Source organism: Cynocephalus volans, chromosome 5, assembly GCF_027409185.1.
Source record: "Cynocephalus volans isolate mCynVol1 chromosome 5, mCynVol1.pri, whole genome shotgun sequence".
In the NCBI taxonomy this organism is placed as follows: domain Eukaryota; kingdom Metazoa; phylum Chordata; class Mammalia; order Dermoptera; family Cynocephalidae; genus Cynocephalus; species Cynocephalus volans.
In genome coordinates this window covers 48,534,221-48,559,477 of record NC_084464.1, presented here as the reverse complement: position 1 = coordinate 48,559,477, position 25,257 = coordinate 48,534,221, and the positions used below count along the sequence as shown (strand labels likewise).

Here is a 25,257-nt window from a genome sequence, read left to right as displayed (position 1 = left end):
GACAAAAGATGGCTGAGATGAAACCAATTAAAATAAGTAAAAACGAGGAAAGAAGTTGCCCAGGAAGCAAAGGCTGTGAAACATCAAGGCAGGATCCTCAGGGCCACAATGAAAGAGGCCAACAAGGTGCAGGCAGGCTTTAGGGGAAAACCAGCACCAGTGTGATGAACTGGTGGAGAAACCAGCCTGAGGTGCAGAGTCAGCATCTGCACATTCCTACTGCTAAGCGCAGCCCTCAATGCGGGCAGAAGCGGCCCTGGCCTCCTCAGATGGTGGCTGGCCAGAGGCAGCAAAACCATCTCTCCCTCCTTTCTCCCCCAAGTCTAGTGTCACTAATTGGTCTGACGCCTGTTATTTTAGTCACACAGACTGATCCTGGATTGTCAGAGTGCCACCATGGAGTGAGCTGTGTGATTTATGTAAGGGGGGGAGGTGCCTCCCCACCCTCCTGGGGCTGTAGGTTCATTCATTCTCCTGGCCTTGCTTCTAACAGGGCCGCATTACTTATATTCTTCTTTGTGCTCCCTCTCTCGCAGCAAGCAGCAGCCCCGGGAGCCCTGCCGGGGCCCAGGAGTCTGGACAGACTCGAATTAAACAAACCTTCTTTTCTCTCCTCTTTCAGTAGATCTTCCTCCCCTTCACCTCTGACCTAAGCTGTTTCACCCAAGCCAGTCCCAGACCACAAAGCACTGAGGACAAACAGCAGCAGCCCCAGCACAGGGCCACACAGGCATTAAAAATATGTTTATCTTTAATGATCCAAGATTCTGCAAGACACACTGACATACCCAGAATTGGGTGGAAATACAGCATCTCAGCAGTGCTGCTGCTAGCCTGGGAGCAGGGACTGGATGCTGGCTGAAGGACCCCCATGGTGGAGTCAATTCCAAACTCACGGGAGCCTCAGTGCCCCATCTCCATGGAAACCAGTCTGGCACTGGGATGAGACCCTACGGAGCCTGCATGAACATTTCTGAGAGGTATTTCCCATTAAAAACAACCACAGGTGCCCTCCCCCACCCAAAGCTACTGCCCAGCTTTCCATTCTCCTTATCCACCTCCATCAAGGTAGAGGAAATGGAGTGACCACATATGGACAAACAAAAGCAGACTGTACCTCCTACTGGGGAAGAAAAACAAAGGAAGGGAAAGGGTAGCAAGAAGCTACCTCTAGCTCAGAATTCTGCCGAGACCCCAGGGTGGCTGTGGCAGATGGTGGTACATGACCACCAGAGGGCCAGTGCTACCCAAACCCCTGGGGGTACCCCTATTAGTTACTGGTGGGGGAGAGAAAAAGGCAGGTCTTCAAGGCTGCTTCTTGAGCTGCCCAATATTTGGATCAAATGGGGATGAGGCCCAGGAATGCTCTACAACCCCGGGTGGCAGTCACACCCAGTGCCAAAAACAGCACTACCTGGATCCCTATGTGCTGTCAGGGAGTGGGGCCCACACTCCTTCCTGGCCTGCGGGACTGTCAGTTCCAGGCTGGGAAGAACTCCAGGGAAGGCCACGATGGGTGTGGGGAGGAGACAAACGCTTCTCCAACTGAGGATCAAAACCAAGCAAGTTCAAAGAAACTAAGCCTTGATTTGTACAGCAGCTGCTCCTGGCCAGCTCACGACAGTGGGCCTCCACCTACTCAGAGTTGGCCCAATAAAAAGCTGGGCAAAGCAAGGGCAGTGCATGGAACTCAGAAAAGTGAGTCTATTGGATACAGGAGAGAACAACAGAGCCCAAGGCCCTGCCACTCTGACATGTCCTCCACCAGCCCCATGTACCCTGGGCACTGACCTCAAACCTGCCACAGGAGCAGCTTCCTTCAAGCTGAGTCCTGGCAGGGGAAACAGTTCCCAGGCAGAAGGTGACCCAGAAGGAGTGTCCTCTGAAGGCCCCTGACTGAGCTCTTCAGGACATGGAGAGGAGGCCACTCACCCCTAATGGCCAGGCTGCAGTGCTCCCCAGTCTCTTTCCAAGAGGGAGAAGAAACTGTGGGCCCCAGGGACAGAGTGTCCTGTCTCGGAATGACAGGGCATTCAGCAGGGGTGGGGTGTCCCAAGGCCCTCAGGCGCTGTGCATCTGGATGAAGGAGAGGACATCTTCCTTGGACAGCTTTTCTGGGTCCTGGGGCTTCTGGGAGTCGTGCACACGGATGCCATCTCCCCACTCCCAGAAGAGCCGGCCATAGTAGCAGATGCTGGGAAGAAGGGCAAAGGGAAAGAAATCACAGGGCTGCATCCAGGTGACGCAGGACAAAAAGATCAACACCACCACCCCACCACTGGCAACAATGAGATGGGGATGGGTGTTCTTAAGAGTGGTGGGGGTCTTCTTTTGGCAGCCAAAAGATACCCAGTTGGCCCCAGCTACTCCATGCCTCCCAGAACCAACTTTTCCCAGACGGCTGCTGCTGCTAATTGCATCCAACTGGATTCCTATAATTACTGAGATTCCTGGTTTATCTGTCTGTACTTCTCTAATACAACAGTATTAGTGTGGTGAAAGAAACAAGTGTCAGTGGCTAATTACAGATACATAAGGGCTGTTGTCAAAACCTCTGACTGACAATCTGGCAAAAGGATGCTGAGTCCCAACGAGGGACAGCTGGGACCTTGAGTCCCAAGGGGCAGGGTTGCAGGCCTTCAGCATGTTCCCACCACAAGGCCAGTGTTGGAACGTCATGCAAGCAGTTGCTGCTCCATGGGGCAGATGCCCTGGGCCTGGTTGGGGCCCTTCATACCCAGATCCCCCAACCATCACAGCAGGTCCAGGCATCTTTCTCCTCTCACCAAGCTTACTACCCAGGCCCAGCCACACCAACAGAGGTCACCATCCCCACCTTTGTGGGGAGGAGAGTGTTCCCAATAGGAACAGAACTCAGCCTATCAGTCTCATGAGCTAGGTGTGCCCAGGAAAGCTGGCTGGCATCCTGGCAGGAGTATTTGGGGCTGCTGAGGAGGGCAGGCTTAGAGGAGGGCTACTTACTGAAATGGGGCAATGGAGTCTGCAGGGAGGTCGAAAGTGGAGATCTTGGTTTTCTTGTTGTGGAAGAATTTCTTCTTGAAGCTTTTGCTGAATCCCATAGTCCACGGCTCTGACAGGAGGAAGAGGGGAGGAAGCCCAGAAAGGACACAGTACCCATGGCTGATGGGTCCAGCTGACATCTGGGTGTGCCTTCCTCAGCTCCTGTTCACCCATTCCCAGCTCCCCACAACAGCAGATGGGGAACAGCCCGTGAGGAGGCAGCCTTCATCACCAGCCCAAAGGGGCTCCAGGAAGACAACTAAGGTAATTCTCAATGACCACACCCCAGTCCTGCCAACCAGCTAACATCTCTAGGACTCTGACAGAGGACATAGGTCTCTGTAAGCCAGAGAGCACTGAAGAAAAGGGATTCTACAAGACATACAAATGGACAGTTGCCAAGCTTGACTTTCTGGATCTGCTGCTGCCTACTGAGAAGGCCCTTTTCCTGCCACAAGAACACCATGAGTGTCTATACAAGTTAAGGTCCTCTTGCCCCATCACCAAACCCAACATCCATGGCCCACTAAAGAAAAGAGGCTCAAGGAACACAGAAATGCCAGTCTGGCTGCTACCCACCTTAGTAGGGAGCCCTAGGCACTGGCTCAGGCAGGGTCTGGGCCAATCACCCTGGTGGGGGGAGGGGGGGGCGGGCAGCAAACAGTCACTCATCACCCACCATTCACTGTCCTGACGATGTAGAGGCCTGTGGGTACAAAGTGCCGGTCGTCCCGCCCCGTGTAGCTGAGCTTCGGGGTTCCACCAGAGCCTTTGATGATCTTCATTTCTAACCTGATTTCCCCATGTAGTTGTGCACAGAGGAGTGAAAATGTGTGTGCATGTGGGGGGTGTGGGGAGAGAGAAAGAAAGCCCTAACATTAGTCTCTGGCTAATATCAAAATCACACCAACTACAGTATTTTATCCTGGCTTGACATAAGAAGAAACTGAGGGACAGAGATTTAAGTGAGTTGTTTCAAGCCACACAGCAAGTGAGTTAGTGGCAGTGCTGGATTTAGAACTCAGGCTCTGAACTCCCAACCAAGCAATGGAGACAGGGGAGTGACAGATGACCCTGCTGTGTAACTGCTGTTTGGGGAGTTTCAGGGTGACACCAGTAAGGTTGAGATCTGAGACCATGAATGCCACTGGGTCTTCAGTCTACTTGTCCATGGCATCACTGTGGCCACTAGAGAGTTAACAGTAACTACCTCCAGAAAAGAACTGAGACCCGGAATGAGACTCAGATCTGAGAGCAGCACCCTGCACAACCCTAAGAATACGAAGAAGCAATTATGCCCCCTCTCCCCCTCCAGGCTCAATCTCTGGCTCAGCACTGGGAGCTAGGATTTATAGTGTTTCAAGCAGCTTGCTGCTCTGCCCCTCACAGGGACAATCGTAACTATTACAGCATCAATGAGCCTGTATTTCTGCCTGACACACACCCGCCCTCCTCTCCTCCTGACAGGGTGCTGAATCAGCTCTCAGCCAGGAGGCCCTTGGCTGCAGTGGAGCCACACCGAGGCAAGTGGGGGGGAGAGCGGTGTAGAGGCAGCCACTGTGGCCAACTCACTACCTCTCCCAACCAACTTATCTCTACAAAAAAATACAAGTAGAAAATGAATCCTGGACACGGCCATTCCCCCAACCCCAACTCCCTTCAAATCCTGAGCTATGCTAGTTGAGTCACTCACCTGACAAAAATCTTCTCCATCTCCTCCAATCTGTACACTTCCTTCACCCTGCGGGTAGAGGGATGGAGAGAGGACAAAGGCTTCCTGGGGGGCACAGGAGGCCGCACCTGTCCTTGACCTCTGCCTCATGCCCTCCCTGCAACCACCCAGCCTGTCCACTGCTGTTCTACACACAAACACTCTAGGCTACTGAGCTGCCAAGGAGCTCCACCAACAACTGTGGGTACAGGAAGACAGCAGGAAGAAAGAGGAAGAAAGGTCTGGCACGTGAAGATGTCTCTGCCAGCATTCCTACCCCCAAGTCATCTTCACTGTTACCAGAGGCTAGGAAACCAAGGGCCAGGATGCTATGGGTTTTAGGCCTTCCTATAGCACAGTTACTTCTAAATAACCCTAACAATCCTAGTACCCATAAAGGGTGGAGAACCCCTAATCGGGACGCCCAGCCGTCCACCTCTGGAAGGCCCTGAACATGCCTTTATAACTGCTACTGGGTAAGGCCCCCAGAGACCCAGCCACCAGACCACAAACAATGGATGCAGGGTCCCTAGAAGCTGCCTTTCAGGACCTGGCAGACAGGACATTTTAAAGTGCAGATAGAAACTGCTTTTTAGACTTTAACATAACATTTATAAAGTGTCATTCTCAATACTAGATTTAATTTTAACTAAAATTTACATTAAAAATAACAATAAAAATGACTTGGATACAGTATAAATAGACACCTCAATTTCCAGCCATAGGAAGCCCCAGAGTAGGGCAAACAGTGCCCTTGTAATAACCTCAGACCTCAGCCTACCCTGGAAAAGTCTGTTCTCCATTTGTCTTCTCCCTGACTCTGTTCTCTTCCCGCTCTCCCCTTCAGGGCCTGAAGATTTCACACTACCTCACGTGACAACAAACCCTGGCCTTCTCCCCAAGCAGAGGGTCCCAATCCCTCAAATCATCCTTCTCTTTTTCATGTTCAAAACTCTCGTTCCCTCAGCACCCTTTATTACCTAAAAAAAGGAAAAGGCCAGGTGATATGCTAATGATACCCCAGTGTGAATGGGTGATTCATGAGGTGTGTTAGCACTCTCAGAAGCATATGCATCTTAAATGAGGACACCTTAACCCCTAGGAATGAGTCTCTACCTGTACAGGTCCACCCACTGTATCAGGCAGGACGGGGAGATACTGTGGGGCAAAGGAGCCACCTACCTAGCAGCCCAAAACAAATCACTCATCAAAGGCAGTCTTATCTTGAACACCAGCCTTGCCTGGTCTCCTCCCCTAAGCCCTCCCATGCCTCACAGGATTGGAGAAGCAGCAGTGGCCAGAAAGCAGCAACGGGGAAAGGGAGAGACCACCATGCTCACCTGATGGGATTCATATCAGGCCGACTGGGCTTGGAAACAGCTTTCACAAATTTCTCAGCAAGCTGAATTCTACAATCCAAACAGTCTCTCAGAAGCAAGCAAGGGTGCCTTCACCAGCACACCTCTGTCCCCAGTGTTTTTCACAGGACCCATGTCCCCCAGGGAGCCCACCCTGCCCTCCTCCACTGTTGTCTTTATTCATGCCCTCCTCCTCTCTGGATTCTGACCTCTAATTTCACTTCGAGGCGTCTTCACAAAGTTCATGGAAAGATTCATACTGTATTTTATTCTATTTTTTCCACAAACTTTTAAAAGTATCCTTGTATGTCTTGTTTGGTTTTCCTAAAGTATGCCTTCAGCTGTGCTTAGTACTTCATGTATCATCGTCACTGTATGCACCTGCCCTGTCACCCCAAACCACAGGGTACACCCACCCACTCAGATGAAACAACTTAAATGGGACCACCCAAGCACAGGACATTTCTTCAGAGGAAACCTCCCTCTTTCCACAGGTCACCTTCTTGCTTAACTTTAACACTAATATAACCTCAATCTGAGCAGCTGTGGCAAAATGGAGTGTGCTGATATCTATGACAACCAGGGCACAAGCCCTAGCAAACTCTGAAGTGCCAACACCAATTTCTCACCCCGCCTTTGGGACCAGACAGTGGATGAGAGAGGGAAACTCTCAGGCTGTCCATAAGCAGAGAAGGCCTGGGTGAGGGGCCAAGCCTCAGGAGGCTGCTGACCACACAGCTGCCTTGGCCTACCCCCACCCACCCTACCCAGGGGCCCAGGTCAGACCTCTGGTTAAAGTGCTGCTCCCGAACATCGCTGCCATTCAGCACGAGGACATCGAGGATGTGGATCGCACTAATCTTCCGCTGGGCCTTCCCCTAGAAGGACAAGTACACTGGCCACCGTGCCCACCATGGCATACTGGCCTCCACTCTACCTTACAGCTGGGGGAAGGGTAGGGCTCTAAACATAGGATAGTTCTCTTGCCTCCCCCCAACTGATTCTCAGCACCAGACTGGCCCAGGCTTCTGAGCAGAGGAAGATCGATGAGCCCACTTGAACCTCAAATCCAGGGAAGCAGCTGCCATGGTGCTCCAACCAGGGCCTGGCTTCCCACCCTTTGCCAGCTGTTTCCACTGACTTCTGAATGTCATCCATGTAGGTGTAATTCTCAAAGTTCCTGAGAAATAACAAGTCTTTTCTTTATCAAGGGATCCCTGGTCAAATACTAAATCAGCTTCTAAAAAATACCCAGCAGGCCCATCAGGGCCCTTGATGCACAGAGATGATACAGGTCTCCTCTGACATGTATGGAGACTGTGTTCCTTCCTACCTGAATCTACCAACTGCTCTAGGAGAAGGAATAATCACAAAACCTTTCCCCAACCCTGGGCCCTGTCAACCACCACATAATGTAACCAAGTTAACTCAGGGCAAAGGGCCAGGCTTAGTGCTTCCCTAGTCCCCTAGCTATAGGGCTGAGTGAGCAGAACCATCTCTGACCTCCCCTTTCAGCTCATGTACAATTTCCACAGAGAGCAAAGTGTCCCGGGGTAGCTCTGTCTTCAGGTCCAGCTTGACCCAGCGGTCTGATTGGCGGCCATCCCATGTGTAGATCTGGGACTTCTGTGGGCAGAAAGTGCTGGGTCAGGCAGTCAAGGAGACTGAGGGATGAAAGGGTCAGTTCTTGAAAGGGCTTTTAGTTGGCAGCTACAAGCTGATAGGGCTGAGAAATTTCAGACGAAAATGTCTAGGAGAGATTATGTTTATTTTATTTCAGTGATAATGACAATGGTATTTTCCACTGCCTCAGCAGAAGAGAAGAAAAGATCTGGCTCAGTCCCCTTCAAAGGGAACCATTCAAAAGAGCTAAGTCCATGATTAGTGGCCCTTAAGAAAGATCCAGCTTGGTTTATTTCTGGAGTGGGTTTGGTGAAGGATTCAGAGAGCAGAAGAGGAGAGAGAAAATAAAAGGATAACAAAGTGTAAGAGGACACAAAAAAGTAATTAAAAGAGAAGAAATCAAATTACATAAAAAGACAAATCAGAGTTGAAAGAAAAAGCAATGACTTTACCCAACTAAGATACAGAACTTGCCAAGGTTTTCCCTCACCTCATTTTAGACTCCAAGGGCCCCAGGGTAAGGACAGGGGGTGTCTTTGCAAGACGGGATGGCATGGGGTGGTGGTAGTGTTGCAAAAAAAACAGCTGCATGGGATTCAGCCAGGTTACCCTGCTGACTATGTTACCAGCCTGGGAAGCTCCGTATCACAAGAAAAGCAGAAGTGCTCCCTTTAGCAATGCACAGAGTTGAAGAAACAAATACATGAATAAATGAAAGAATGAATGAATGACACTTGGCAAACTCAGAGGAAGAAAGGGAATGAAGTTTTAAGAAATACCTTCACTAGGGTCAAAGCCCCAGCTCCTTGGTGCCAAGAGAACATGCACTGAATGTGACAGGCAGCTGTCCAGATTCCCACAGTCAGGGACAATTGTGCTATCCCAACCTGGCTAGGAAGCCAGAAGCAGACTTACCCCCAGGCCAATGAGGAACTTCTGCTCGCTGCCAGATACCATGCAGCGGTAGTCGAACACAGGGCGGATCTTCTCCAAGGTTTTGGAGGTGAGCAGTGTGGGCTTGTAGCTGAAGATGTCAATCTCAGTGCCCTGCAGTCACAGGTCAGAGAAAACACTGCTGGGTTGGGAAAGGACAGGCACTCAGTAAGGGTGCCTGATGGGGGTGAGGGCAGGCTGGGAGAGGCAAGGGACAGGAAGAACTTGCTCTCTGAAACATGCTCCCCTGCACCCCCTTCTCTACCTAACCATGCACTAAATGGGATCTATTTCCAGCTGCTTGGAGTGCTCCTTTAGGACCTATTAGGAGAGGCTGAGAAAGGAACACCAAGTCCCTGAGTACAGATCAATTTACCAGAGCTATAAGGAAATGTCACCAGAATATAAAAGCCGCCCCTTCAATAAAACTGAAGGCAAGGATTCTCCAGCAGTTGGTTTGAGAGCAGTTAAGTGATCTCTCCACCCCATTCAGAAAAAATGTACACATGCTTTTCTTTTGAAGCCATCTTGAACCTCAGGCTCTAGTCACTGACCCCCACAAAACCAGCACAATGGCCCACCATTTAGGCTAGTAAGCCCAGGGAAAGGCTGGAGGTTGGGTGGTAGAAAAAAACAGGGCAGAAGAACTCCAAGGACTAGCTCACCAGGAACAAGACAGGGATCCTGGGGTAAGGCCGGCCCTGATGTGGGCTCTCTGGCAGCTCCCTTGGCCTCTGCCCAGCTCCCATGCCTAAGATCATCCCACATTCCATGTCTCCTCTGCAGGAAAATCCTACAGGACCCTGAACTTGCCAGGGCATGACAGCCAGCACCACTCTTTAGGGCTAAAAACAAGCACATCTCAGGGCGAGAACCTTCAGTTGGCCTGATGTGCTCTTGGGGAACTCAACACCCTATACCAAAGATTCTCACCAGCAATGGCCTCCACCCTGTCACTCAGAGCTCTGGGGGATGCCTGCACAAGCCCTCTGGAGGCCACGCATCTCCAGTGCCTCAGTGATACCTTCCACATCTAGAGTTAGGCCTCCAACTTTTTATTTTCCCCACAGATACCAGACTCACCTGGATTAGCTCAAAGAACTTAGATTTGGGATCTGAGGAAGAGGGAGCAACTCGAGCCTGGTCTGGGATCTGAAATGAGACAGGAAAGAGCTTTGATTTTCAAATGCCCTTTTGACCAAGGCTGTGTGTGTATGTAGGTGAGGGGATAGGTTCAGACTGAGGAAGAGAAATGGCACATACAAAGGAGGATAGAAAGAGGGGGATGGAGTCACTGCTCCCTTTCAGAGCCTGTGGTAGCACACCCCAAAGGCCACTTCCCTTTTTCTGGAGTGCTCTGTGGTCAGTGTTGCCACACAGGGTCACCAACAGCAAAATAAAGCCTGTCCACCCACCACCCCTGTCCTTTCTGACCCAGCTGTAGGGCCAAACTGGTAGTGAAAAGGCCAAGAAGGTAACTTGCAACAATCCTGAGACATCCAGCTCTGGGATGCTATAAGGTTACCAGACATTTTCAGATGGAGGAGACCCTAAGGTGACAAGGTTAGGAGTCAATCCCATTCCTCTCTACAGCTTCCATGCCCTGGAGCAACAATGGGCTGGAGAAGATGATCACCTCCCACAGTCGAAGGCACTCTTTCCGGATCTCTGCCTGCCGAGGCTCACTCAGGGTCCTGGGAAAACGAAGCCAACAAGTGATTCAAACCTCCAAGAGGCACAGGAGTGTGCCCCTGTGCACCCCGCAGAACCCCATGAATGAACATGTGAGTGCACATATGGAGGCCATGCTGCCACTGGCCGAGGGTGCTAACAATACTCTCAGGGCTCTCCTCTTGAAGACAGGAGCTCAGATGTATGTGAAATGGGATTACCTCCCCTTCCCACCACAACAGGAAGGGAGGAGACTACCCTCCTGACCACCTGGCTGCCAGGGTCCTCTACACACCTCTCTTCTGATCACCCATCAGCACGTTCTGGCTCCTCCTCTGCTGACACAGGCCACATTAAGCCCCTCCCAGTGGATGTCACTATAACCCACAAAGCTGAACTAGCTTATGTTCACCTAACCAGAGGATTTCCCTGACCAGTCCTACCGTCCTCTCTTGATCACTCTACTCTGTGTCCCGTGAACATTATGTAATCCATATGTGCTGTGCCAACCTATTCCCTCTGATGTACTGTTAATAACTTTTCCTGTATCCTTTTCCTGCATTACTCTTATCTGCCCAAAGATGACATAAAGTCTTTGAGGACAGAGTTTATGCCATATGCTTCCCTGGCATCTTTCAGAGACCACAGCAGAGTATGAAATAAAAGAGGTGTTTTTAAATGTTTGCTGAAATGAAAAAAACAAAAAGCTCGGGGACAGGAGCAAAGGAAGATCCTCCCTTGAAATATGTAAATTCTGAATAGTGGGCAACACTCACGCATCTTGAACAAAGGCATGGATTTTGGCCAGAGCTTTGATCTGCAGACTACAGTGGCTAGGAGGAAAAAAAAAATGATTTAATCTCAGAAGGATTACTAAAAACGACAGCCAAATGACATCAGATAGAGAAGGTTAGCTGGAGCAGTGGCCATCTATACTTGGAGGAGGGACTGGAGAGTTGAGAGAACCACCCCCCACCCCCGAGTTGCAGTTACATGGGGCTACTGAAGGCTGAGGGTAAAGCAGACTGACTCAAACCCTCCAGATGCTAAGCTCCCAGATAAGGAAGATTCTGATGCCACCCTTAAATAATTTGAAAGTAGTGGTGAACTGATTCTAAATAAAGCAACAGTAAAGCCCAGACCCAGTTCAACTACAGACTCAATCCATCTACAATGACTCAACCCATCTAAATTAACAGCTGCTCTTCTACATTAGTCTCCACTGTTTTTACATACAATGTCTGACATTTAATAAAAAATTATAAGGCATGCAATGAAGCAAGAAAATGTGACCCACTGACAAGAGGAAACACTGCCCAATAGAACAAGACCCAGAGATGGCCCAATTGTTGACATTCTCCGATAAAGCCTTTAAAATAACTGTGATAAACATGTTAAATGATCTAGTGGAAAAGGTGGACAACATATATTTAAAAATGGAGAATTTAAGCAAAGACACATACGCTGTATTTTAAAAAGGCAAAGAAAAATTCCAGAAATAAAAAATATTACATTAGAGATGAATAATTATTTTGATGGGCTTATTAGCATAGTGGAGAAAAGAATCAGTGAACTAGAGGACAGACAGGTCAACAGAAACCCACACTGAAACATAAAGAGGTTAAAAAAAAACCGTAACAGACCATTTAAGGTCTGTGGGACAATAACAAGCTGTTTATAATAAATATAATTGGAGTCTCAGCAGCAGAGAAAAGAATAGGACAAAAATATTGACAAGATAATGGCCAAGAAATTTCCCAAATTTCTGAATAAAATCAATCCCCCAGTCCAAGGTCAGTGAACCCCAAGCAGGATAAATTCAAAGAAAATTACATATGCATATATCAAGGTCAATCTGCTGAAATAAAAGATAAAGACAAAAACCTTAAAAGCAGCCAAAGGAAAACGACATATGACATACACAGAAACAATAAGAATAATGGCTGACTTCTCACCAAAAAGAAGGGAGACAGAGAACCATGGAAAATATCTTTAAAGTGCTAGAAAAAAAACCCTGTCAACCCCAAATTCCATATCCAGTAAAAATATCCTTCAAAAATGAAAGGGAAATAAACACATTTTTAAACAGACAAAAGCTGATGGAATCATCTCCAGAAGACTTGCATGACAAAAAGAGGCAAAACAAAATTCTTTAGGCTTGAAGAGAAATGATACCAAACAGAAACCTGGTTTTACAAGGGGGAATGAAGAATACCAGGAAGGGTAAATATACCAGTAAATATCAAGGACGATTTTTAAGAAAAAATTATATATAAATATATGTATGTGTGTGTATCTTTAAATCTCTTTAAAAGACTACAGACTGTTTAAAGTAAAAATCCTAACAATATAAAGTAGGGTTTATATAAAAACAAGAACACAAAGGCAGAAGAACAGTAACTGCATGTGTACTGTTGTAAAGTTCTTACATTGTTCATGAAGCAGAATATTTTTGGAAGGGATAATATGATGAATTAAAGATAAATATTATAATCTCTAGAGCAACAACTAAAATATAACATAAAAAGCCATTAAAAAAAACCCAAGGAGATAAAAAGAAGTACTAAAAAATATTTAATTAGCCTCCCAAAAAAGGAGGGAAGAAAGGAACAGAGGAATAAAGAGTAGACAGGATAAACAGAAATCAAACAACCAAGACAAGGGATTACACTCAAACATATTAATAATTACACTGAATGTACACATACTAACCATCCCAATTAAAAGGCAGAGACTTTTATACAGGTCAGATTGAGCAACAAGGTAAGACCCAACCATATGTTGTTTACTAGAAACACATTTAACCATAAAGAAAAGACAGGTTGAAAACAAAAGGACAAAAAATGACAGACTATGCAAACACTAAGCTAAAGAAAGCTGATGTGGCTATATTAATATCAAACAAAGTAGAATATTACTAGAGATAAGATATTTCATAATGATAAAAGTTCTATTCATCAGGAAGACAAAACAATCTTAAATGTGCATATGCCTAATAGCAAAGATCCCAAATATATAAAGTAAAAACTGGCAAAAATAAAGGGAGAAATAGACAAATCAATAATCATAAAGACTTTAACTCTCTTTGCAATTGACAGAATAAGCAGTTAAAATATCAGTTAAGATATAGAAGATTTGAAAAACACTAGGAACTAATTTGACCAAATTAATTATAGACAACTACAGCAAGCAACAGCAGTTGCAATGTTCACCAGGATAGAGCATATGATGGGCCATAAAATAGCCTCAATAAATTTGAAAGAATCAAAATCATATAGAGTACATTCTCTGAGTACAATGGGACTAAATCTAATAGATATTGTGAAAATCCCAAATTATCTGGATATTAAACACTACACATATACATAATCAATGAATCAAAGAACCAATCACAAGGAAAAGTTTAAATATTTGGGGCCGACCCCGTGGCTCACTCAGGTGAGTGCGGCGCTGGGAGCACAGCGGTGCTCCCGCCGCGGGTTCAGATCCTATATAGGGATGGCCGGTGCGCTCACTGGCTGAGCACAGTGCGGGCGACACCAAGCCAAGGGTTGCGATCCCCTTACCGGTCACACAAAAACAAAAAGAAAAAAATAAAATAAATAAAAAATGAATATTTGATCCACAGGATAACGAAAAGACATATCAAAATGTAGGAGATTCAGCTAAAGTAGTCCTCAAAGGGAAATTTATAGCATTAAAAAAAATTATATACATACATACATAAATGAAAATAAGAAAGATCTAAAATCAAAGAAACTTAAAAAAGAAGAGTATATTAAGCCCAAAGTAAGTAAAAGAAAGGAAGTAAAATAAGAGTGGAAATCCATAAAAAGGAAACAGACAATAAAGAAAATCAACCAGGTAAGAAGTTAGTTCTTTACAAGATCAATAAAACTGATAAACTCCTAGTAAAATTGGTTAAGAATAAAAGAGAGAAAACATAATACCAATATAAAGAATGATAGAAAGATTATTATTAGAGATCCTACAGACACTAAAGGATAAGGTGACTTTATGAATAACTTTATGCCAATAAATTAAACACCTTAGATGAAATGAACAATTAATTGAAAGACACAAATTCAATGAAAACCCACAATAAAAAACAGAAAATCTATATACAGAGACCTATATTCAATTTCTGTTAAGAAACTGAATTTTAAAACTTCCCATAAAGCAACTTCCAGGCTCAAATGGCTCTAGTGGTAAATTCTATAAAAGATTTTAAAAAAATAAAAACTACTAAATCTTACATAAATTTCACAAAATTCAAGAGGAAACTGTTCCCAAATCATTTTATGAGACCAGCATAACCCTGATATTAAACCAGACTAAGATTTCAAAAGAATACAGAATTAAAGACTAATATCCCTCATGAATATAGACACTAATATCCTTAATAAAATATTAGTAAATCAAATATACCAATATATAAAAGTGGCAATATTCGTATATCATGACCAACTGGAGTTTATCCCCAAAATGCAAGATTTATTTACCATTCAAAAAAATCACTCAACATAATTCACTACATTACTGGAATAAAGAAGAAAAATAATGTGGTAATTTCTATGAATACAGAAAAAGTATTTGACAAAATTAAACATCCATTCATGATCAAAAATTCTCAGCAAACTACGAAGAGAAGAAAACTTTGTCAACCTGAGAAAAGACATCTATAAAAAAACATAGAGCTTATACTTATCATACTTAATGGTTAAACACTTTCCACTTAAAATGAGGAACAAGGAAAAAATGTCTGCTCTCACCATTTGAACACTATCCTGGAGGAACCAGAGCAATAAGGCAAGAAAAAGAAATAAAAGGCATACAAATTGGTAAGGAAAGAATAAAACTATCTTTACGTGTACAAGACATGATTTTGTATGTAAAAAATCATAAAGAACCTATCAAAATCTACTAGCCCTAATAAATAAATTAGATATTCTCACAGGATACAGTCAATATACAAATATCAATTGTATTTCCATATACTAGCAATCAGCAAATGGAAAATAAAATTTCAAAAATACTATTTACAATAGCATCCAACCCCATAAAATTCTTAGGGATAAATTTAAGAAAGGACACATAAGGCCTCTATTCTGAAAACTATAAAACATTGCTAAGAGACAGTAAAGACAATCTAAATAAATGAATAGATGTTTCTTGTTCATGGATGGGAGGATTGAATATTGTTAAGATGTCAATTCTCCCTAAATTGATCTGTAAATACAGTGTGATCTCCATCAAAACTCCAGCAGGCTTTCTGGAGAATCTGACAAGCTGATTCTAAAATTTATATGGAAATGCAAAAAAAACTAGACTAGCAAAAACAATCTTGAGACCTGACCTCAAGACTTCTTTTGTCTAAGTACAGTCATCAAGACAGTATGGTACTGGAAAAAGGACAAACAGATTAATGGAACAGAGCAGAAAGCCCTGGAATAGACCACACATACACAGTCAAATCGTTTCCAACAACAGTGCCAAAGAAATTAAACTGGAAAAGGAAAGTATTTTCAACAAATGGCAGTGGAACAACTAGATATCTGTAAGTGAAAAAAGAACCTTGATCCCTGTGTCATGCCACACTTAAAAATTAATTTCAGGTATATCATAGACCTAAATATAAAAACTAAAACTATGACTTTAGTGTACAGGTAACGAATTTTTAGATAGAAAACAAAAATCACTAACCAAAAGAAAAAATTGGTAAACTGGAATTCATCATTAAAATTTAAAACTTGAAAGGAATTTGGAAGGAAAAGCAAAACTATTTCACTTTGCAGATAATATGATCGTATTATATGTAGAAAAACCTAAAGAGTTCACCCACCAAAAATTATTATAAGTAATAAATGAATTCAGGCAACTTGCAAGATAGAACATCAACACATGAAAATCAGTCACATTTCTGTATCCTAACAATGAATAATCCCAAAAGGAAATTAAGAAAACAATTTAATTTACAACAGCATCAAAAAGAATAAAATACTTAGAATAAATTAAATCAAGGATGTGAAAGAGTTGTACACTAAAAACTACAAAACACTGTTGAAAGAAATTAAAGACATAAATAAAAAGAAACACCATGTATTCATGGATTGGAATACTTATTATTGTCATGATGACAATACTACCCAAAGTAACCTACATATTAAATGCAATCCCTATCAAAATCCAAATGGCGGGCTGGCCCCGTGGCGCACTTGGGAGAGTGCAGTGCTTGGGAGCGCAGCAACGCTCCCGCTGCGTGTTCGGATCCTATATAGGAACGGCCGGTGCGCTCACTGGCTGAGCGCGGTGCGGGCAACACCACGCCAAGGGTTACGATCCCCTTACCAGTCACACACATACACGCAAAAAAAATCCAAATGGCAGTTTTTGGAGCAACAGAAAAACCTACACTAAAATACATGTAGAATCTTAATGGACCCCAAATAGCCAAGAATCTTGAAAATAACAAGCAAAGTTAGAAGACACACTTCCTGATTTCAAAACTTACTACAAAGCTGCAGTAATCAAAACAATGTGGTACTGACATAGACAGACATATAAACCAATGTAATAGAGAGCTCATTAATAAACTCACATATATGGTCAAATAATTTTTGGCAAAGGTGCCAAGACCATTCAATGAGGAAAGGACAAACATTTAAAAAAAAATGGTGCTGGGAAAACTGGATATCCACATGCAAAAAGAATGAAGTTGAACATTTACTTAACACTATATACAAAAATTAACTCAAAATGGATCAAAGTACTAAATGTAAGACCTAAAAAAATATAAAACTCTTAGAAAACACAGAGCATTAGAGCTAGCAATGATTTCCTAGAATGACACCAAAGGCACAGGCAATAAGAAAAGACATAGGTAAACTGGACAACTCAACAACAAAAAACCTAGTCAAAAAATGGACAAAAGATGTGAATAGACATTTCTCCAAAGAGATATACAAATGGCCCATAAGCACATGAAAAGTAGCCATTAGGAAAATACAAATCAAAACTACAATGAGATAACACTTCACACACATTAGGATGGCTATTATCAAAAAAATGGAAAATAACAAGTGTTAGTGAGGATGCGGAGAAATTGGAATCTCACGCACTGCTGATGGGAATGTAAAATGGTGCAGCTGCTGTGGAAAAGAGCACAGTGGTTCCTCTAAAAAATAAGCACCATGTAATCCAGCAATTCCACTTCTAGGTATATGTCAAAAGAATTAAAAGCAGGAACTCAAACTGATACTTCCACACCAAGGCACAGTACTATTTGTTACATCTATCACTGTGTAATGGAGACACAAGAGAGATTATTCAAAGCAAATACCAATGCAATGAGAAGCCCGAAGGTACTGCATCAACATGACTCCTTTTAGAAAGGTACAGCCCCGACTCAGTTTTTGCCTCAGTTTTTATTGTAAAGACAATGAAGTTACAGAAAAAAAAAAAAAAAAAAGTTAATCAATCACAGTAAGAACATAAAAAAACTTGCTATGTAACAATTTATATCCAAGCATGCATGGTTCAAAATAGTTTAAACAGTATACCATCAAAAGAGTCATAATTCTAAACTATGTGACGTGCCAAAGAAACAAGATAATCATTAAAGTGCCTGACTTCTTAAGAAACTTAAAGAAACAGCTTAAAGCAAATGTGGAACGACCCCCATGTACTAACTAATATAGCAGAATGTCCTTGGAAATCTTAACTCACATATTTTCCCATCATTCAAGTTTTGCTGTATTAAGGGTTACTGCCCTCAGAACAATCCCTGTTCTGCTTCAGTTCTCTTGTTCACATTAAAGGCCTTAGTCCTGTGTAAGTTTCCTTCTTACAAAATCTTCCAACGAACCCATTATATTAAGTGTTATACAATCCCTTACCTAAATAGTGATTAGAATTGATTAGATGGGCTCTTGCCCCTTATCTGTAGACTTTTGCCTCCTAGCTAAGGACTTTTGTCCCATACATGCATTACCTAAAAACCCTATGCTAAAAATCAACTGAGAATCAACATATACTTGATTAGAATTGATTAGATGGGCTTTTGCTCCTAGTTGTAGGCCATTGCCTCCTAGCTGAGGACTTTTGTCCAGTACATGCATTACCTAAAAACCCTATCTAATAATCAAATAAGAATCAAGATTTCTAACCCTCTACAACTATTATTCACAATAACTAAAAGGTGGATACAAACCAAATGTCCATCAACAAATGCATGAACAAAATGTGCTATATACACATAGTGAAATATTTTTAAACATTAAAAATGAATAAAATTCTAATACATGCTACAACGTGATGAACCTTGAAAACATTATGCTAAGTAAAATAATCCAGATACAAAAGGATAAATATTGTGTGATTCTATTATATGAGATACCTAGAACAGGCAAACTCACACAGAAAGTGTAATAGAGGTCACCTGGGGGTAGGGGAAGAGGAAAATGAGGAGTTACTGTTTAACGGGCACAGAGTTTTTCTCAGATGATGAAAAAGTTCTGGAAACGTACAGTGGTGATGATGGTTGGGCAACAATGTGAATATACTTAATGCCACTGAGTGGTATATTTTTAAATGGTTAAAATGGTAAATTTTATGTTATGTATATTTTTCTACAATAAAAAATAATTTTAAAAAATTTAACATCTGCTTATCAAAAGACACCATTAAGAAAATGAATAGAGGGAAAAAGTTTTAAAAAATTAAATTGCTATTGCCGACTGGCCAAAAAGGAAAAAAAAGAAGAAAAAAAGAAAGAAAGAAAATGAATAGGCAAGTCAAGCTGGTCAGACTGGGGAGAAGTATTCACAACACACATCTCTGATACAGGACATGTATTCAGAAAATACAAATAATTGATACAATTTAATGGAAAAACAAATCAATTCTTTAAAATGATCAAGACAAAGAGACACTTCATAAAAGATGATATACAAACAGCCAATTAGCACATAAAAAAGGGTTCAACATCACTAGCTATCACAGAAATACAAATTAAAACCACAATGATATAAACACTAGTGGGGTGTACCCCACTAGAATGGCTGAAATGAAAAATGACTGACAATACCAAATGTTGACAAGTATGTAGAGCAATCAATCAGAACTTAAACTACTTCAGAAAACTACATGGCATTTCTGAATAGTTAAACATACATCTACCCTATGAACCATAATTTCTACCCTTGGGTATTTATTCAAGAGAAATGAAAACATTTGTCCACCAAAAGCCTTGTACAAAAATTTTGTAGCAGCTTTACTTATATGGCCCCAAACTGGAAATATCTCAAGTAGCCATCAACAGCATTATGGTATATCCTAACATCGGAATACTACTCAGCAATAAAAAGGAACAAACACAACATGAATGAATCTCAAAAACATATGGTGAGAGAAAAAACCCAAACACAAAAGAACATACTGAATAATTCCATTTATACAAAGTTCTAGAACAGGTAAAATCTGTGGTGATAAAAATCAGAGGAAAGGTTACTTTGGGGTTATTAGGGGTACAAAGAAATTTCCTGAGATAATGGAAATGTTTTCTATCTTAACAGGGATACAGGCTACATGAATATATGCATTCATCAAAGCTGCAGTGTATGCTTAAGATCTGCATTTTACTTACAGGATTACACCTCAATTTTTTAAAAAAGGAAAGAAAAGTGGTTGGTTTTCGAGTTGCTTCAATTGTCCATGCCGCTGGAAGCATTGAAAGGAAATCCAGTTCTGCCATGCATCCATGCACACTTGCAGCAAATGGAAGCATGGTTCAGCAAAAAGAAGTGTTATGTAGCCCAGAAGTGTTACACAGCCCTAGCTATGCTGATTCTAGGCGGGTCCCTGGGCCTGTTTCCTCATCTATAACACGCTGAAATTTAATGTCTGCTCCACTTTGGTGCCTAGCATTGCTATCAAGATGAGAGAGCTTGGGCTGGCCCGTGGCTCACTCGGGAGAGTGTGGTGTTGATAACACCAAGGCCCCAGGTTCGGATCCCATATAGGGATGGCTGGTTCGCTCACTGGCTGAGCATGGTGCTGACAACACCAAGTCAAGGGTTAAGATCCCCTTACTGGTCATCTTTTAAAAAAAAAAAAAAGATGAGAGAGCTTATGTCACAGTATTGTGGAAAGTTAAAATACCAGGTGATGCTGGAAAAATAGGAAAGAGTAGGATAAAGACTTCCTCCCCTTCTCATTCTTCAGGGCCACCTATACCTCCAAACTTCACTGGGTGACTTGGGATTGGACCCTTAATATGGCCTTTTCAACACCTGTTAGGCCTCCTTAGAGAGCTCTTTTTACTGATTCATTGCTACTATACAACCCTTCAACCTACCTCCAAAAACTTTTTTCTAAGCCCTGCTCACTGAGAGAATTGGGCCAACTGTCAAAACTCTAAACTATTATCATTAACAGGGATGGGGGAAACAATTAAAGGTTAAAAAAAAAAAAAAAGCATTCAGGTCACCTATCTGGTGAACTCATTAACTGGCAAAAGTTTTGGCACTTCCAAAGCATGTTGTACACTTGCTTTCTATCCTCCTCCTGCCTCCAAACAGGGGGCTTCACAAGGCAACAGCCATGACGATCTTTTACAAACAGCAACAATCAAAGGGAAATTACCCTTGCCTCCAAGGACACAGGCTCCTCTCTGTCAGGCTTCACAATCACAATCAGGCTCTGGTGGGCAGACCTATATCAGCCAGGTACCTACCTGCTGCCCTTGGGATAGGGCATGGGAGTATGAGGGTCCCCAAGGTAACCAAAGTCCCAGGGAGCCCAAGAACCTGCAGACCAAACCCAGTTACCATTTACAGGGTTGAGAAAGTGATATCAAGAGACAGTCACTGAATCCTTCATTTTCTGGTCTTAAAACCCCAATAGTGCCAACAATAAACAGCCAGTTGGCTTACCTCTCATTGGACCGTATCATGTAGTCAGTAAATTCATGGTCTCCCTTGATCACCTCCAAGGGGACCACAAGGTTGATGTCAGAATCGGTGTTCCGCAGCTGGTTAAGTTTAATATTCACTGAGAAGAGGTAATCCCGAACGTCATCTATGCCCACCTTCATGCCCTTGCACACCACATACCTGGCAGGAGGATACCCTGTCATTCTACTGCACAAGGGCTTCCCTCCCCACACATTCCTTTTCCCCCACTCCCTTGCAGAGTCACAAAGCTAAACAGCTTTCCTGTTCAACCTTAAGTATGCACAAAGAATAGCTCAGTCTCTCTGTGTCACAAAAGTTCACCTCAAATCCTTCCCTTTTATGTTAGGCTGAATTTCTACTCTCTATAAAGGTGGTTCCCAACTGCCCTATACGAGACAGACTGCATTGCCTGGGGAGTCTATTAAATTAAAGACCTGATGCATCAAACTCTCCAAGGACAGGGCCCAGAAACCTGTGTTTTTAACTAGCCACCTGGCAATTCTGATTGGTTGTGTATTCTCCCACCTTGTGTGTGGGCACTGCGTCCCACCTAGGATTCCAGCAATGCCTCTGAATGGCAGACCCCTTGCCCCTTCCCAGCCCAGGTTCCGCAAGTATGCCTATTATTGGTCACTTTCTCCTGAGCCAAGTCGAGAATCCCCCACGTAAGTGTGAAAAATGAGGCCTGTGGAGGAGGAGGCAGAGGCTGAACTGGCACATTACAAGACCAATTAAGATCCAAAAATCCTGATTCCTATTGGCTCTAATCACTTTTTTAAAGTTAAGGTTTTTAACGTAGGTCATACCAGAGACATGTGCCAGGATTTGCTATTCTGACATTTAGCTAACTAGTCTGGCTAAAATACAAAGGAACACCTCACCTCTCTGAGTTGGCAGGACGGCTGGTAATAGGCTTAAAGAGACACACTCGTTCAAAGCAGCAGTACAGCAGGTAGATGAGCCCCACACTGAATGGTGTGAACAGGTCAAAGGTTTTACAGATGAAGTGGCCTCCTGTATTTGAGAGAGAACACCAACAGCAGTCAGTGGGTCTATTCCAGGAGGTGGGTAAGGTAGTCTCAGGGAGTAAATAAGACAAAATCTTAAGGAACAGCACCTGGGTCCATTAACAGTGAGAGACAATTTAAGGGGGAAAATCAGCTTCAGGGGGACTTTGGGATTTTATAGCCCTTTCTTCCCTAAATTCCTCATTTAGCCACCCATCACCTAATACAAGCAGGTTTTTGTAACTTCCCAGCCAACCCCTGTACATGCTTTTGTCCAACAGGGCCTCTAGTGGGTACTGGGGTGAGGAGACAGCTGAGAAAGTGTCACCTGTCCGGACAATGGACAGCGCCATGAGGAACTGACACAGCAGCAGCTGCTTGCTGAGGATCTCCTGCAGGTTCTCCTGTCCCTCTACTGAGAAACCCTGAAATAAGAGCACAAGGATTGGGGTGGGAAAGAGAAATGATAAAATAAGGACTGAGAATAATATCCCTACTTCATCTTCACCAAGAGTTCTTGAAGTGTTTTCTTTGATCTCCATTTGACTGATAAAGATACAGCTCAGCATTTAAATTATTTTGGCAAGGTTGTAAGGCTCGTTATGGATGGAGTAAGCACTAAGACCCAGGCCTAATTAGTGGACCAGTGCCACTTTCCTGCTCCATCTCTCCCAGCGGATGGAACCAAGTCTGCTTTCCCAAGAAGATGGTCCAGAAAAATTTTAAACTCATGTGGAAATCTAGAGAAGAGTAAGGCAGAATAGAGGTAAATATCGGCTAGTCACAGGTCAACCATAAGATAGGAAACAGAATGCCCTGGTGAATCCCAAAAAGGTCCAGGGAGTAAGTGCAGTGGGAACACTCTGCTTAGGCTCACTAAGCCACTGCACCAATCACTGAACAGGTCGCAGTCTGGTGACAGCAGAAAAGTTAGCACAACTCAGTATCACAGTAATCTCTCCCTGTTGACCAAGAATTTACTCACAATACTCCCTTTCCTATTCTAAGACCATGGAGCTCTTCCCTCCAGCTGGCAGACTCTGGCCAGGGTGTTTGCTCAAAGAATGTGTGCTGCTGTTCCTAGTGGTCTCCCTCCTTGTGAGATTCCAACAGGAAGCAGAGAGCCAATCTTACATAAAAGTAAAGAAGGCCAGGGGTTGAAGGAGAAGGGGAAAAGGGGAGTTGTTCAATGGGTACAGAGTTTCAGTTTTGCAAAATGAAAACATTCTGGAAATCTGTTGTACAACAGTGTGAAATACTTAATACTGAACTGTACACTTAAAAATCATCAAAATGATAAATTTTATGTTATGTGTTTTTTACAATTAAAAAAAAAAAAAAAAAGGCTGACCTCCATTAAGCTGGCTCCAGGCCAGGTCTCCCAGACTCAGTTCTACAAAAGTAAAAGCTAGACGACTCAGAATCATAAATGTTCAACAATGTCTTCCAGACTTACAGATGCTTCTCAAATGCATGCCTGATTATAGTCAATTAGAAAAAAAAAAAAAGACCAGGCCACGCCTCTGCATTGCCAAAGCAGAAAGACAATCCTTGAGTTTGCAACTCTAGCTGCCATACTGCAATGGCTACCTCATAAGCACAATCAGACCCCAACATTTGCTCAGCCTGAGTAGCCCCTCCCTCTAAGACAGCCCCAAGCCTGCCTATCTGTCGTTCCCTGCTGTGCACAATGCTTTGAGGAAGCAGGGCATCTTCAGATCCCATGCTGACATCCTGCCCACCTTCACTTTCCACACAGCTACTGCTTGAGAGGCCACCCACAGAGCTCCAGATGCTTTTCTCAACTCTAGCCATATGACCCTGGTGCAATTGCCACATTGACTGTCCTTCCTCCAGAGTGAGTGGTGGCTCACTCCAGAAACGACTACCTGAAGTGTCAGATTAGTGAGTGGGAACTTCTGTTGGACAAAGCTGCAGTGGGCTCCCCTTTGTGTCTCAAGCAGCTACCCACAGACAAGGCCCCTTGAATGTTCACTTTAGCCCAGCCATTGGCAGAGCCTCCCGTGGATTCCCGAGCTGTTGCCTTAGGTTATGAGACCATCTGTCAGCCTACGATAGGCTTGGGCATGGCCACAAAGAGAGAGCTTCTACTAGGAACAACACCAAGGTGACAAATGACAGAAATGTTCTTCCCATTCGGTTTTGCTTAGTTGATTTTAGTCACGGTCCTTGCCTCACCCTGTCTCACAACCAACCAAGGCCCTTTGACAGAGTAAGCTAAAAAGTTCCACCTTGCTTCAAGCAAAGGTGTCTATAACACCACAGACTTTCAAAATTATCATAGAAAATATGTAAAAAAAAAAAAAAAAATGCACATCCCTACTATCTTGAGTAGTGAGCTACCCTCTTCAGAAGCAGCTAAGACCCAAACAAAACAAAAACAATTCTAAAACCTCTAAAATAACAAATCTCTAATGCATCACTCTATAGAGAGGTCACCTACCCCATCAGCCATCAGAAAGTGGACACCCTTGCGATCTGTGTTATCCAGGACAAAATTCCGAAAAGCAGTGATGTTCTCCGGGCGGGTGATATCTCCATCTCCATCAATCCCACCCTCACCTGGCAGGACACAAGATTCGCAGTGAGCTCTTCTGCCCTGTACATCCCAGGAGCTGGGACACGAGCTCTCTGGGACAGCAAACACAGGCACTGGGTGAGAACTAGGGCCCCATCTTGCAAGGCTGCCTTACAGTGATGGACCAGGAGGAAGAACAGGGCCCTGCTATAATAAACCAGAGTCCAAAAGGAGTTGATCAACCAAGAGTCATCAACTGAAACAGAGGGCCTTTCTCTTCAAGACCCAAGTTGTATTTAAAGCACCTACATCTAAGAACCAACATCAATTTTCTAATAAGGACTGTTAAGAAAGAACTTAGGATTTGCTGCCAAATCACAACAACAAGATAGGGCAGGGATTTCTGTGGGGTTGCTGGGCTGTCTGCTACCCAGTGCATTTC

The 25,257-nt window shown here is 43.6% G+C and overlaps 1 protein-coding gene across 1 annotated transcript in view; it reads right to left on the bottom strand.

Moving 5' to 3' along the window:
• Positions 1–733: 733 nt before the first annotated feature.
• CMTR1 (cap methyltransferase 1) overlaps positions 734–25,257 on the bottom strand; it is a 56,881-nt gene continuing 32,357 nt past the window's right edge. The window contains exons 10-24 of the mRNA XM_063096841.1: positions 24,741–24,859; positions 22,605–22,701; positions 22,151–22,283; positions 21,249–21,428; positions 11,094–11,150; positions 10,283–10,340; positions 9,730–9,798; positions 8,629–8,760; positions 7,594–7,716; positions 6,877–6,968; positions 6,073–6,141; positions 4,715–4,762; positions 3,701–3,813; positions 2,983–3,091; positions 734–2,194 (exon numbers count right to left, since the gene is read on the bottom strand). Coding sequence (XP_062952911.1) covers positions 2,062–2,194; positions 2,983–3,091; positions 3,701–3,813; positions 4,715–4,762; positions 6,073–6,141; positions 6,877–6,968; positions 7,594–7,716; positions 8,629–8,760; positions 9,730–9,798; positions 10,283–10,340; positions 11,094–11,150; positions 21,249–21,428; positions 22,151–22,283; positions 22,605–22,701; positions 24,741–24,859 — 1,532 coding nt within the window. The 3' untranslated portion in view covers positions 734–2,061. The remainder of the gene's footprint in view (positions 2,195–2,982; positions 3,092–3,700; positions 3,814–4,714; positions 4,763–6,072; positions 6,142–6,876; positions 6,969–7,593; positions 7,717–8,628; positions 8,761–9,729; positions 9,799–10,282; positions 10,341–11,093; positions 11,151–21,248; positions 21,429–22,150; positions 22,284–22,604; positions 22,702–24,740; positions 24,860–25,257) is intronic.